The 12,927-nt window shown below is 42.7% G+C and overlaps 1 protein-coding gene across 15 annotated transcripts in view; it reads right to left on the bottom strand.

Moving 5' to 3' along the window:
- FAM13A (family with sequence similarity 13 member A) overlaps positions 1-12,927 on the bottom strand; it is a 207,411-nt gene that overhangs the window by 107,040 nt on the left and 87,444 nt on the right. For all 15 annotated transcript variants that reach the window (XM_065597492.1, XM_065597497.1, XM_065597496.1 and 12 more), the window contains one exon: positions 1,966-2,138. In XM_065597492.1, the coding sequence (XP_065453564.1) occupies positions 1,966-2,138 (173 nt within the window). The remainder of the gene's footprint in view (positions 1-1,965; positions 2,139-12,927) is intronic.

Here is a 12,927-nt window from a genome sequence, read left to right as displayed (position 1 = left end):
TAGTCTTTGGCAGCGGGTCCTTCACTCGCTCCAGGTCCTTCACTCGCTCCGGGTCTTCGGCAGCACTGAAGGACCCGCCGCCAAAGACCCGGAGCGCTGCCGGGTGAGTAAAAATTTAAAAGGCGCCTGTAGCCAAGGAAGGGATTCTCTGCCACTTGTCCCCCACTCTGGGCGGCCCTGCCACTGGGTATGGGGCCCTCTTAGGCGCGGGGCCTGATTCGGGGGAATTGGTGGAATTGGCCTAAAGCCGGCCCTGCGTGGCTTTCAACCTTTCCAGACTACTGTACCCCTTTCAGGAGTCTCATTTGTCTGGTGTACCCCCCAGGTTTCATCTTATTTAAAAACTACTTGCTTACAAAAACAGATATAAAAATAAAAAAGTGTCACAGCACACTATTACTGAAAAATGGCTTACTTTCTCGTTTTTACCATATAAATATACAATAAATCAATTGGAATATAAATATTGTACTTACATTTCAGTGTACAGTATATAGAGCAGTATAAATAAGTCATTGTATGAAATATTAGTTTGTACTGACTTCACTAGTGTTTTTTATGTCGCCTGTTGTAAACCTAGGCAAATATCTAGATGAGTTGATGTACCCCCGGAAGACCTCTCTGTACCCCATGGGTACGCGTACCCCTGGTTGAGAACCACTGCACTACACAACTCATTCATTCCCAGAGCATCGTCCATCCTGTGTGTGCGCGTGCAGACACATACAGATGTAATATATAATGTACATATGCACACATTTTCAGTGTGCTCACATTTACACAGCAACCTCAGAAACCACGGCACCACATTGACCACTTTTTAAAAGTATTATAATATTTTGTACTTCCTTCCATTCAAGGGTGACTTTAAAAACTTTAATGAATTTAGCTTCAAAACCTTCCTATAAGCCAAGTACGTATTATTATCCCATTTTACTAACAGAGAAACTCAGGCACAGAAAGATTAAGTCATGAGACTAAAGTCACATAGGAAGCCTGCGGCAAGACCAACCTTCCATCAGTTTGTGTGTTCAGTTATTCCAGAAACACATCTACATTTCTCAGCACAGTTTCAAATGTGTAACAGCTTTCTCGATCACAATCCTTTACAAAACAGGCCAGGTTTATATGCATGCAAATTTTTATGGGGAACAAACATGTGTGTTCTTTTTATATATGCATCTGAATATCTGTTTCCACACACTACTCCATTTGGAACACGCATGTTTTTAATAATTTAGCCCTATGCATACGTGTCCCATAAGAGTAGGTACATGTGTGCATGAACATGTCTATAAATAAAGAAAAGAGCTGGATTGCCAGGTAATGGTATATAAAGAAAGCAATATGGGATTAAGTTCTACCACTTAGTGAAATCTGTTTCAATATTAAACCTAACGTAATAAACTGAAAAAAGCAAAAAATGAATGGATGCCCTTTTATTACAGCCTGGCTGAGAAATTTTATTTTTTAAAAGTATTTTTAAGCTACCCTTCTTCCCTCTTCACTGGTTCACAACAGGAGTGCTTAAAAATTGCCCCCACATGCCTATGAAACATAAAATTGTAGACATTATCAAAATGGGATGTATCCTCTTCTTAAGAGTATATTTGAATATTTTCCATAGTTCACAGTTAGTATCGTAGAAATACATTAGTCTTAAATCATGGATGTCTTAAACCGCATTTCAAAGAGTGTCAGGGCATTTGGGAATCTGGGTGAATGATGGTCCCCTTGCTTAGTTAGGCATGTAGCATAATGTTTTATTCCATGCAGATGGTAACATGATGCAGGCCCTATTTAATGTAAAAGGAACTGACTGCTTTAAGATTAAAATCTGAGCATCAGCAGCATTTACAATACTGATACAAAGCTACACACCTGCTTTCTGTCCTGGCTATATATTAATACTCTGAATATAAACACATCCAGAGATATATTTTATGAAAAGAAAGGAGCACTAACCTGGAGAAGAATGCAGCACTGTTAATGAAAGAGATTTCATCTGGTAAATCCATTTCCTCCAAACATGCACTACTGTCAGTTAATCGGAGGCTGACTTGAGGAATTCCATCCGACAACTCTGGTTGTGGCAAGAGGCGTTCCTGTACAGATCTTTCCCTCGTGGACTTTGTGATCTAGAGAGGAAAAAAAAGAATAAAATAAAAATGAAAATGAAAGAAGGGCACAACAACCTTTCCAGCTAATTTGTAGCAGAAAGCCATGTTAGAATAGTGTATAAATAACAAAGAATGACAGGCTGCAAAACATTTGTATAAAATACATATAAACCAAACCTTTTACTAGATGAAAACAATTAAACAAAATAAAGACTGAAAAGATGTGTCAGCTGATCATCAAGGAAATTAACCAAAGGAAGGTAATTGCAATCACTGGAAAGTTATTTTCTACATGATGGTAGGATATCATAGATGACAAAAAGACAAATCAATTATTTCTCCTTGAGATCAATAGGAAAAATAGACTGTAAAAGATAGGAAGTACTAGCAAAGGAATTAAATCTGTTAGGACAGCTCATACTTCATTTTTTTAAAACTGCAGTTAATGTCAATACATACTGCATGTCTGCTCCCCAGGATAAATATATCGACAAGGATGCTCAAAAATAGTATGGTTTAATTTTGGACAAAATCTCTCAATGATGAATTCTGCACTCATATGTCCATGCATGACTCCCACTGACTTGGACAGGTGATGCGCACACACATCTAAATGGGGAATTTGGACCGGAAAGGTTAGGAAGTATAAACAGGAACCGAAAGAAAAATATTGTTACAACACAGGAAAAATATTAGTTCTTGGGGACAGCAATTGATAGAAGTCAAGCAGGAATTAAATGTAAAAGGAGGGAAAAGATGGATTTTCTTGAAGTAATTACATATGGAACACCTGTTGCTTGGGGAGGAAAGGGATTTATATTTTTATGTTGCCAAAACTTTTGCTATGAAGCCACTGTGATGTTTTTGAAATCACCCCTACCTGTAAGGGGTTCTGTCACCGCCTGCCCTGTAACCTTAAGGTGTCATCCCCTGTCCCGATTTTTCACACTTGCTGTCTGGTCACCCTACTAACAGGTAATGATCAAGTGATCTCTCTCCTGCCATCCATCTCCATCCTCTGACAAACAGAGGCTAGGGACACCATTCCTTACCCATCCTGGCTAATAGGCATTAATGAACTTAACCTCCATGAATTTATATTACAGACACTCCTGTCTGTTCTGAATAACAACAATATATCTCTGAGACACAAGGTGGGTGAGCTAATATCTTTTATTAGACCAACTTCTGTTGCTGAGAGAGACAAGCTTTTGAGCTTACACAGAGCTCTTCTTCAGGCCCTGAAGGTCATTTCATAATGACCTGAAGAAGAGCTCTGTGTGGCTCGAAAGCTTGTCTCTCTCACCAACAGAAGTTGGTCCAATAAAAGTTATTACCTCACCCACCCTGTCTCTCAGATATCCTGGGCCCAACACAGCTATAACAACACTGCATAAGATAACTCTGAGGTGATCTAATAGAGATTCTCAGATTTATGAGAGAGAATTATAGATGTCTCTGGAAATTGGTTATGAATAGGTTTATGAAAAGGATCATAATCGTTGCACTCATATCTACCCAGTTTCAGCCTTTTGGCCTGTGACTCTCACTTTTGGGGAATTTCTTAAACTGTCAGAACACTGTCCAAAATCTCAGGACCATTGGTGGTGATGCAGCTGCAGGTGCTGGGGCTGGTATGAAATTGACAGTAGAGGAGCAATGGAGAGGTCCTGTTCCAACAGGTACACAGGAGACAATTCCTACCATCCTCCGGGTGACCCAGGAACTTCTTGGTGCCAACTGGCAGAGGGCGCAGGGGTTTACAGGGATCCTCTGGGTCTGATGTCTACATAGTAGCATGGCAAAGGTGGCATGTGAGGTCTTTACCAAGAACCAGGAACGCACTGGTCATGCTAGTCATTATGAAACGTACGTATCAGTAATATTTATGAAGTTAGGTATCTATACTGGAAATTAAGTTCTTAAAGCCTTGAAGTTAAAAGTAGGTCACCCGGAGGTAACATGCTGTGGAGCGATTCTGGTCAGGCAGGGGATAGGATATGCTTCTCTCTGTGTGTCTGGTCAACTGTATAGTGTGCATTTTGTGTCCCACAATGTAAACCTATCTGCATGTGGAGCCAGATACAAATTAAAAGACTGTAAGGTCAACAAGAGAAGGAGGTCACAGGAAAGAACAATGAGTAGAGGGTGTCCTGTTTACAAATAATAAGATCAAAGGACTGTTATGATATATCTGGGATTGCAAAGAGATGGGATCTTTCCACTGAGTAGGCAAGGGGACAGTGTGACTTATCTCATGAACGTGAGACCACAGCCAAGTCTGGCTGTAATACACTGGAAGGATTTGGGGTAAGCTTTTGCTCTATGTGATATGACAATAACTATCTAAGCAAGTTTAGGCTCTAGAAAACATGTTATAATTTTATTTTATATATGTAACCATTTGTTTCCATTAATTCTACTTGCTTCTTCTCAAATCTTGCTTCTTTTTTAAACAAAATTCTTCTTTTTACGGTAAATGTATCTATGTGCTGTGTGATGAGCAGAGTGGTGATCCTGAGGAGTAACTGGTAAACTGGTGTGTTCTGGTCCTTTGGAAGTAGTGGATCTGCAAATTCTCTGAGTGTCCAGTGGAAGAGGGGCCAAACACTCCAGGGCATGCTCAGAATGCTTGAGGTGCAGGGGGAGGTTGGAGTGTACCTATTGCTTACCTGCAGAGAGACAGCCAAGCCTGCATGGGCTAAGAGGGGAACGCTTGTGTTGCCTGTGGCTGTTGGAGCCCTCCTCAGACTAAGGCAGGGATTAGCGAGGTGCCTCATAGAGCATTATTATTTTCCTCATGTAAAATGAAAACTGTAAATGTATCCGAGATGTCAGTGCAAAGAGAAACCCAGGTATACCGGTGCAGGCCTGTGTGGAAGTGGAGGGGGTCACTAAAAAGGGAAATCTCAGGCTTTCAATTTTCCACTGTAAGCAGGTATAATTTCACGTCACTTGGCCACCGTTTCACCATGTGTACGCACAGGCACGAGAGAAGACCTGAAGCTGGCATGATCTAAGTTTCTACAGTAGATAAAATAAGGGTACAGATGACCATAAGAAGCATTTACCCTTGTTCCTGCACGAGCATGGGACTGACGCCACGGGAATAAAGGAGGAAGGTGGGATTAAGATGAACTGAGAAGAGACAGGCACGCCAGGCAGAGTGACCTTTCCCTGTTCTACCATTTATGTCACATGCACCAGAGGCAGAGTGAATTCAGCAACAGATAAACTAAGTGAAAGAGCATTTGTTCAGTGTCTCTGGCTTACAGACTCTAGACTGCACAACTAGGCCTCCCTGAAGTCAATAGGCATTTTGCCAGGGGTAAATAGGGCCCATTTGTCAATGGGGCCAGGATTTCACCTTTTGAATGTTACAGCCAGATTTAGCCGCCCCATCTCATGCAGTAGCAATTTTCTATTGAAATCAGTGGGGCTGTGTGCATAGACGTATGAGTTCAGAATCCGGCTCTTAGAAGTTCCATCCTGCAGGTTGGACTGGTTTGAGGGTGACTGGAGGAAACAAAAAGTGAAACTGTGTGTTCTTCTGGGAGATACGGGGGGTGTCTGAAGCCAGTACAAGGGGTACTGGGGTGTGAGGATTCCAGTTCATTAAGCCTGTTGGATACTTTTTTGACAACGTGGAATGTTTTATTGATCCAGATATCCCTGATGCTACTATAGTTTATGTAGCATGATGAGATGTATATATATTAGCTGATATAGATATCATTTGGTTGTGCTGCTTTGAAAGCTATAAACATTGATGACTGAATGAAATATAAAGAATTTACCATTATTATAAGCCTTAAATAGAACAGAATTTGCTCTGCTGTACTTCAAAGAGCAAGAGGATATGGGCCTGATGCTCCAATCCTTACAAATGCAAAGAGCCTCTTACTTACCCGGACAGCCAGTGGGCTTCAAAGGGGCTCCCTCATGCATTTTAAGAACTGCAATACCAGGCTCATAATTATCTGGTTTTTAATGAACATAGAAGAAGAAAACTATTGAAAATCACAGTTAAAACTAGAATCACAGCATTATAAAATAAACACACTTAAGTAGCCACTAAACTCATCAGGGGAAGAAGAAATGACCTCTCAGTGGCAATATTTTTTCTTAATATGGCAAGAGTATTTTTCTTTGAAAGCTGGCACTCCTAGGCTTCACTTTCCTGAGGCTGTGGGGGCTGTTGTCATTTGTTTTATGTCTGTACAGGGCCTAGCACAATGAGGACCAACCTGACTGTGGCCTTTAGGTGCTACCACAATATAAATGTTAAACAACAACAACTCCATTCAAGTCACAGCAGCAGAAAACTCCATGCAATTAATAAAATCATAAATTAATTATTATTATTATTTGAATAGAGAGCTTTTCTGCTGCTGTGATTTGAATGGAATTGTTATTATTCTACATTTGTGTGTGTACACACACACACACACACACATTATTCTGTGCAAAATACAAGGCTCAGTTGTGACTTTAAGGTACAGCTCCACATTAGGGGCAGCAGGAATTACACCCTCGAAGATGTAAACAATTCTACTAGAACACTATAATGAATAAGGAATAAAATAAATAAATAAATGAATAAATGGGTGTGTAAACAGAGCAGACTAACATGCCGTGTAGATATGGGGATTAGTGATCCAAGGCCAGGAAGTAGCAGAAAGTTCCCCTTATGCCCTTAACAAATTGTAGGCAAACTGATTTAAGTACACGATATAAGCAGTCATGGGATAAGATGGAATGTCCTCTTATGAGTAAGCAGTCATAGGATAAGAGGGAAGGTCCCCTCCTGGATGAGTAACTGGTTAAAACACAGGAAACAAAGGGTAGGAATAAATGGTCAGTTTTCAGAATGGAAAGAAGTAAATAATGAGGTCCTCCAGGGATGTGTACTGGGACCAATGCTGTTCAGCATATTCATAAATGATCTGTAAAAGGGATAAATAGTGAGGTGGCAAAATTTGCAGACAAAACAAACTACTCAAGATAGTTAAGTCCAAAGCAGACTGCGAAGAGTTACCAATAGATCTCACAAAACTGGGTGACTGGGCAGATGAAATTCAATGTTGATAAATGTAAATTAATCCACATTGGAAAACATAATCCTACCTATACATACAAAATGATGGGATCTAAATTTGCTGTTACCACTCAAAAATGAGATCCTGGAGTCACTGTGGATAGCTCTCTGTTCAATGTGCAGTGGCAGCTAAAAAAGCTAACAATGTTAGGAACCATTAGGAAAGGGATAGATAATAAGACAGAAAATATCATAATGCCACTATATAAATCCACGGTACGCCCACATCTTGAATACTGTGTGCAGTTCTGGTCACCCCACCTCAAAATATATATATATATTGGAATTGGAAAAGGTACAGAGAAGGGCAACAAAATGATTAAGGGTATGGAAGAGTTTCTATATGAGGAGAGATTAAAAAGACTGGGATTTTTCATTTTAGAAAAGAAATGACTAAGAGGGGACATGATAGAAGTCTATAATATCGTGAATGGTGTGGAGAAAAAGTGATATTTACTCCTTCATATAACATAAGAACTAGGGGTGACCTGATGAATTAATAGGCAGCAGGTTTAAAACAAATAAAAGAAAGTACTTCTTCACAAAACACACAGTCAATCTGTGGAACTCATTGCCAGGGGATGATGTGAAGGCCAAAACTACAACTGGCTTCAAAAAGAATAAGATAAGTTCATTAAGGTTAATCCATCAGTGGTTATTAGCCAAGATGGTCAGGTATGCAAACCCATGCTCTGGGTATCCCTAGCCTCTGATTGCCAGAAGCTGGGAGTGGATGACGGGATGGATCACTCAATGAGTGCCCTGTTCTGTTCATTTTCTCTGAAGCACCTGGCATTGGCCACTATCGGATGATAGTATACTGGGCTAGATGGACCCTTGGTCTGACCCAGTATGGCTGTTCTTATGTTCATGATCAATGCAGCCACAGAATATTTCTGCCAGACATTTCATCTGTAGACTCTGCCTCACACAATGCTAGAAAAAGTAATGAAAAGAGGGCCTTTTGGCAAGACACTATGCGTCAGACTGAGTTCTTTAGAGCTGTTCAAACTCCTTGGTCTGTAACACCGTGACTTGTAAATCCTTTGATATCTTGAGGCTTTCCAAATAAAAACGGATTCATTGTTCAGGTGTCCATAGGAGGGGAAAAAATCCTAGTGAATCATTTTATTCTTTCCTAAAGTTCCCCCCACCCCTCTTTACAGTGTTGGTATTGGGGTTATTTATATAATGCCACTGCTACAAGCCAATATATGTATCACACACAAACTCTGAGGGACAATTATGCTTGTAAAACCAGATTTTAGGCTAAGATTTCCATTGCACAATTACAACACACCAATCCGAATAGGTAAAGGGAGGAAAAAAAGGAATGCTTCTTTCTCTAGTCCATACTACTTATAACCTAGCAACATGACAACATTATAACACAACACCATAGTATTGTGGTTATTTGCCCTGCAACATAACACACAAATAGCAGCAACCCTACTTAAATCTGATCTCACTACATTTTTTTTACACTCTTTCTGGCCTAAATTCTGTTTTCAGTTACACCAGTGTAAAATTGGAGCAACTCCCTTTAATTCAGTAAGGTTACTAGGGGTTTAGAACCTCTTTCACCCAGATGAATGGCTGGAAGACACAGTGCCGATTATCCGGTACTACCGTTTTTAGTGAATATATGAACAAAGTAACATAACAACAATAAGAAGAACCCAGGATACAGCATCAAAGAAATGAACAGAAGAACCTCACTCAGGAGGTTCAGCATGAACTGGGGAGGCATGCAGATGAGTGAGCGCTGGCAACGGAGAGGAGCACCTGCACCGCTGGCCATTTGCTCATATCCTAGTCGTGTTCCAGGGCCAGGCTGAGTACCAGTGGAGGAACCACAAAGTGACATAGTGCTCTCCCATCAGCACACAAGGAGAATGGCATTGCCCATAATGGCCCCACCTTGGCACGGCAGCAGGATTCATTAGATTATTGTTCAATGAACTTCCCCCCATCACGCCACACATTTATTTTCAGTGAGGATTTGTGGGTTTGTTGGTACCGAACTGCAGTTTAGTGAGAATTTACACACACACACACACACACACACACACACACACACACACACACACACACACACACACACACACACAGTCTGCCACAGAGTCCAGAGTCAGAGGCTCAGCTACTGATTTTTACATTGGCATAGCAAACCCAACACTGCCTGTATGACGTGGGGAAAAACTACCTTGTGCTGGACAACAGTTCCCCACTTCTCTTGTAAGACCTCGTCTGCCAGAGGGGAATACCATCTTGCTGCCTCAAGTCACAGTTCTATACCCTGGGCTAGCTAGGGCTGGTTAGGAACTGAAATCCAAGAGCTATACAGTGAAAGCTGATGGGGATGTGTTACCTAGCAGCTCTATGTTCTTGGGGAACCAGGGCGCAGTACTCAGCCTGTCTGACTCACGAAAGACCTCCCGCTTCCCAGCATCTGCTTGAACCAAAGCCGATCAGAAGAAAGACTTACAAAAAGCAATGAAAAGATAGGAAGAGACACACCTAAACCCCTCCAGACCAGGGTGACAGGATTAAGCAAACTCGCCTAGCCTCATTTGCATCGAAGATAGGACAGGGAGGCATCCCCATTAGCATACAGAATGGAGAACAGAGATTCCAAGGCAAGAACCACACTGAACTCTGGGACCAGAAAAGCAGGGAAGCACTGCATGATGGGGGATCTCTGCTCCAGATGCTAATGAACCCACGCCTGCACACACCCAGCTCAGTAGTTATCAGACCAATTCCAGTGATAAATCCTTTATTGGTATCCAAAATACCGAAGCTACCTAATTGCATTGTAAGCTTCCTCAAAGGAACACCGCCCATAGGAATGATCAGTTGCTATTGTCTAGCCTGAACAAAACAATTTTGGTATACTCCCTGAGTCATCAGTTTATCCACAAACAAATCTAGTGTTCTCCCTTGAACCATTATTCTTTCCCTACAAAAACCCCTACCCATGCTCAAGTAAGTGCTCTGATGCCTGGATCCAAACTCTGCATCAGTTCCATTGCGACTTCATCTTCTCCTGACTGATCGTGCTGGGAGCTCTGCCTGTCTCCAGCACTCCGGACCCTCAGCTACCACCACCACCTGGGACCCCCGATCGATTCAAGCTTCATGGAGTGATGAGAACCCATCTCTCTCTCTCTCTCTCTCTCTCTAGGTATAGTCTTCTGACCCTGACTTGTGTGATCAGTCATGGTTTTCTAAACCTGACTTTTATAATCAAATTTAAGTTAGATTTAATATTATAACTGTTTTGTTTGTTTGGTTCCCCTATGGTTATTACTTGGCAATAATATTCATGGTTAAGCTGGTTGCTTCTCTCTCTCTCTCTTCCCCTCATGGGTGTTTTTTGGCTTCCTCATTTGCTCTGCAGCAACGCTCCTCGTGTCTAAGCTAAAGATTCCTGCAGCGCCCAAAAATCCTCTGGGATTTGGGTTACTACCAGAACAATTGTAACATGAAAGTGGGGATAGGGACATGCTGAACCTGGGGCATATGAGGGTGGCAGCTTGGAAGTGCTGCTCGACCCAGCCTGCTGAGTCCAAGGGCATATAAAGGGTCAGCTTGGGAGTGCTGATTAACCTGGTCTCTGAGAGAGAGAGAGAGTGTGTGTGTGTGTGTGTGTGTGTGTGTGTGTCCGTCCAATTCTGGGGCTGGAAGACCCTGGGGAACCTAGGTCCTGCGGGATAGCTCTATTGTGAGGGAACGTGCAGAAGTAGAGCTCCGTATGAAAATACATGTGACACAAGCAGTACATTGATAGAATTACAGAACACCCTCCACCCCCAAGAACAGTAACCCTAATAAATGAGCATACCCCAAAGTAACGGGCAAATCTGGTAACAGATGGGAGGGTAAATGTCATGAATCTGAGATGTCAGCACCAGCAACTTCTGCCTTCTCATGGCAGGATTAATTGGTCTGCCAGTCCTGGCCTGAACTCCTGCCCATGTACGTCTCTGTCCCATCCCCAAATCTCTCTCTGCACGGAGCCCCCTTCCTCCAGATCATCAGAGCCACACTGCTGGGCTCTTTACGGGTCAAGATTTACTGCAATTCCAAATGTACCCTTAATTCCTCACAAACAGGACAACACTAGCACTACAGGGAAAGTTTGTGCAGGTAACTACTCTTTAAAAAAAAAAAAGAAACCACTCACAAATAACTTCTTGTGTAGGCAATAGTTTTGCCTCCCTCGGGCTGACCTTTGGACACAGCAGAGTGTTTCTGATTTTGGCTTAAGGCCACTTGTTTTTGCTTTGGGAGATGCCTTAAAAAATTCTGCATGTTCACCATCCCACCCACAAAAGTTGTTAACCTCTCTATGCTTGTTATTCATCTCCTGCATTCCCACCCACCAGTACACAGTAATCCTGTTAAAATTCGGAGTTGCTGCAGATTGCACCGGAGAAAACTGTTGGGTTTTTTTCTGGCATGATGTTAATTCTATCAAATTGGGACTGTCTCCTGCAAGAATTAAAGCTAGTGCATAAGCTTCACACCAAGCTGAACCACAGAACAGAAATCTCTCTCAATGAGTAAACAACTTAACCTTGCTTGATGTGAAGAGATACTGATAAATTCAAGGGCAGCCCAAACAGCAAAGCTTGTTTAGGGAAAAGTGAAATGTGTAACATCTGTCTGCTGATAACCTTTTCATTGATGAAGCTGAACCTCAAATGACACATGACAAAGACAGGCGTATGCCTGACCCTCTATGGAAAGACTGTGCGACAACTGCTATTAGCTATCCCAGCGGGACAGCAGGAAGGTGAGCAATGGTTCCCTCTGGAGGGAAGGAGGCTTTCATAGAGGAGTACACATGCTGCTGCATATTAAGAGGTGGGTCTGTGCAGGAGGGGTACACAGCAGTGGGGAGTGTGCTTCCCAAGCATAGGTGCTGACTCCACCAGCTCCCCCCGTCCTCCAGTGCCTCTCGTCCGCCAGCAGCCCCGCTGATCAACTCCTCCCCCTCCCTCCCAGCGCCTCCCACCTGTCTCAATCAGCTGTTTTGCGGCATGCAGGAGATGCTGGGGGAAAAGGGGGAGGAGCGGGGACAGGGCACGCTCGGAGGAGGGGGCGGAAGTGGGTGGGAAGAGGTGGGGCAGGGTGCTTGGGAGAAGAGGGTGAGTGGGGGCAGGGTCGGAGCGGAGTGGGGAGGGGTTGAGCACCCGGGGCCTGCAGGAAGCCGGCGCCTGTATTCCCAAGTTAGGTAAACAAGACATGCTAGCAGAGTGGCTGCATGGCCCAGGCAGTGGCTCAGACTAGCCGCCTGAGTGCATACCAGGGTGGCAGGTGGAACTGTACTTGGGTGGCTAACCCAAGTCACTGCCCGTGCTGCCATGGACACACTGTAATTTTTAGCATCCTAGCTCAAGCAGAGCTAGGGCGGGTCTGTCTACATACATTTTATTGTATGTATTATTTAAGACAATAAAAACACCTATATTTTAAATCCAGAGACAGCTATTTCATGACTTGAAACGCAAATTGATTTTGTGCTGAATACACAGAAAGGAAAGCAGGATGCGGCTCTGGTTCAGGTGTGAGGGGCTGAAAACAAAGGGTCTCAGAGTGAAATTAGCTGTAGGATCATTTAGAATTAATACAAGGAAATACCACGTCACACGGACTGGATTCAGCCATTCACTGTCCCAGCAAAGTCACAGAAGTCAGTAA

This window comes from Chrysemys picta, chromosome 5, assembly GCF_011386835.1.
Source record: "Chrysemys picta bellii isolate R12L10 chromosome 5, ASM1138683v2, whole genome shotgun sequence".
NCBI classification, from domain to species: domain Eukaryota; kingdom Metazoa; phylum Chordata; order Testudines; family Emydidae; genus Chrysemys; species Chrysemys picta.
The sequence above is the reverse complement of the archived record's forward strand: the minus strand, read 5'-3'. Positions and strand labels throughout refer to the sequence as shown.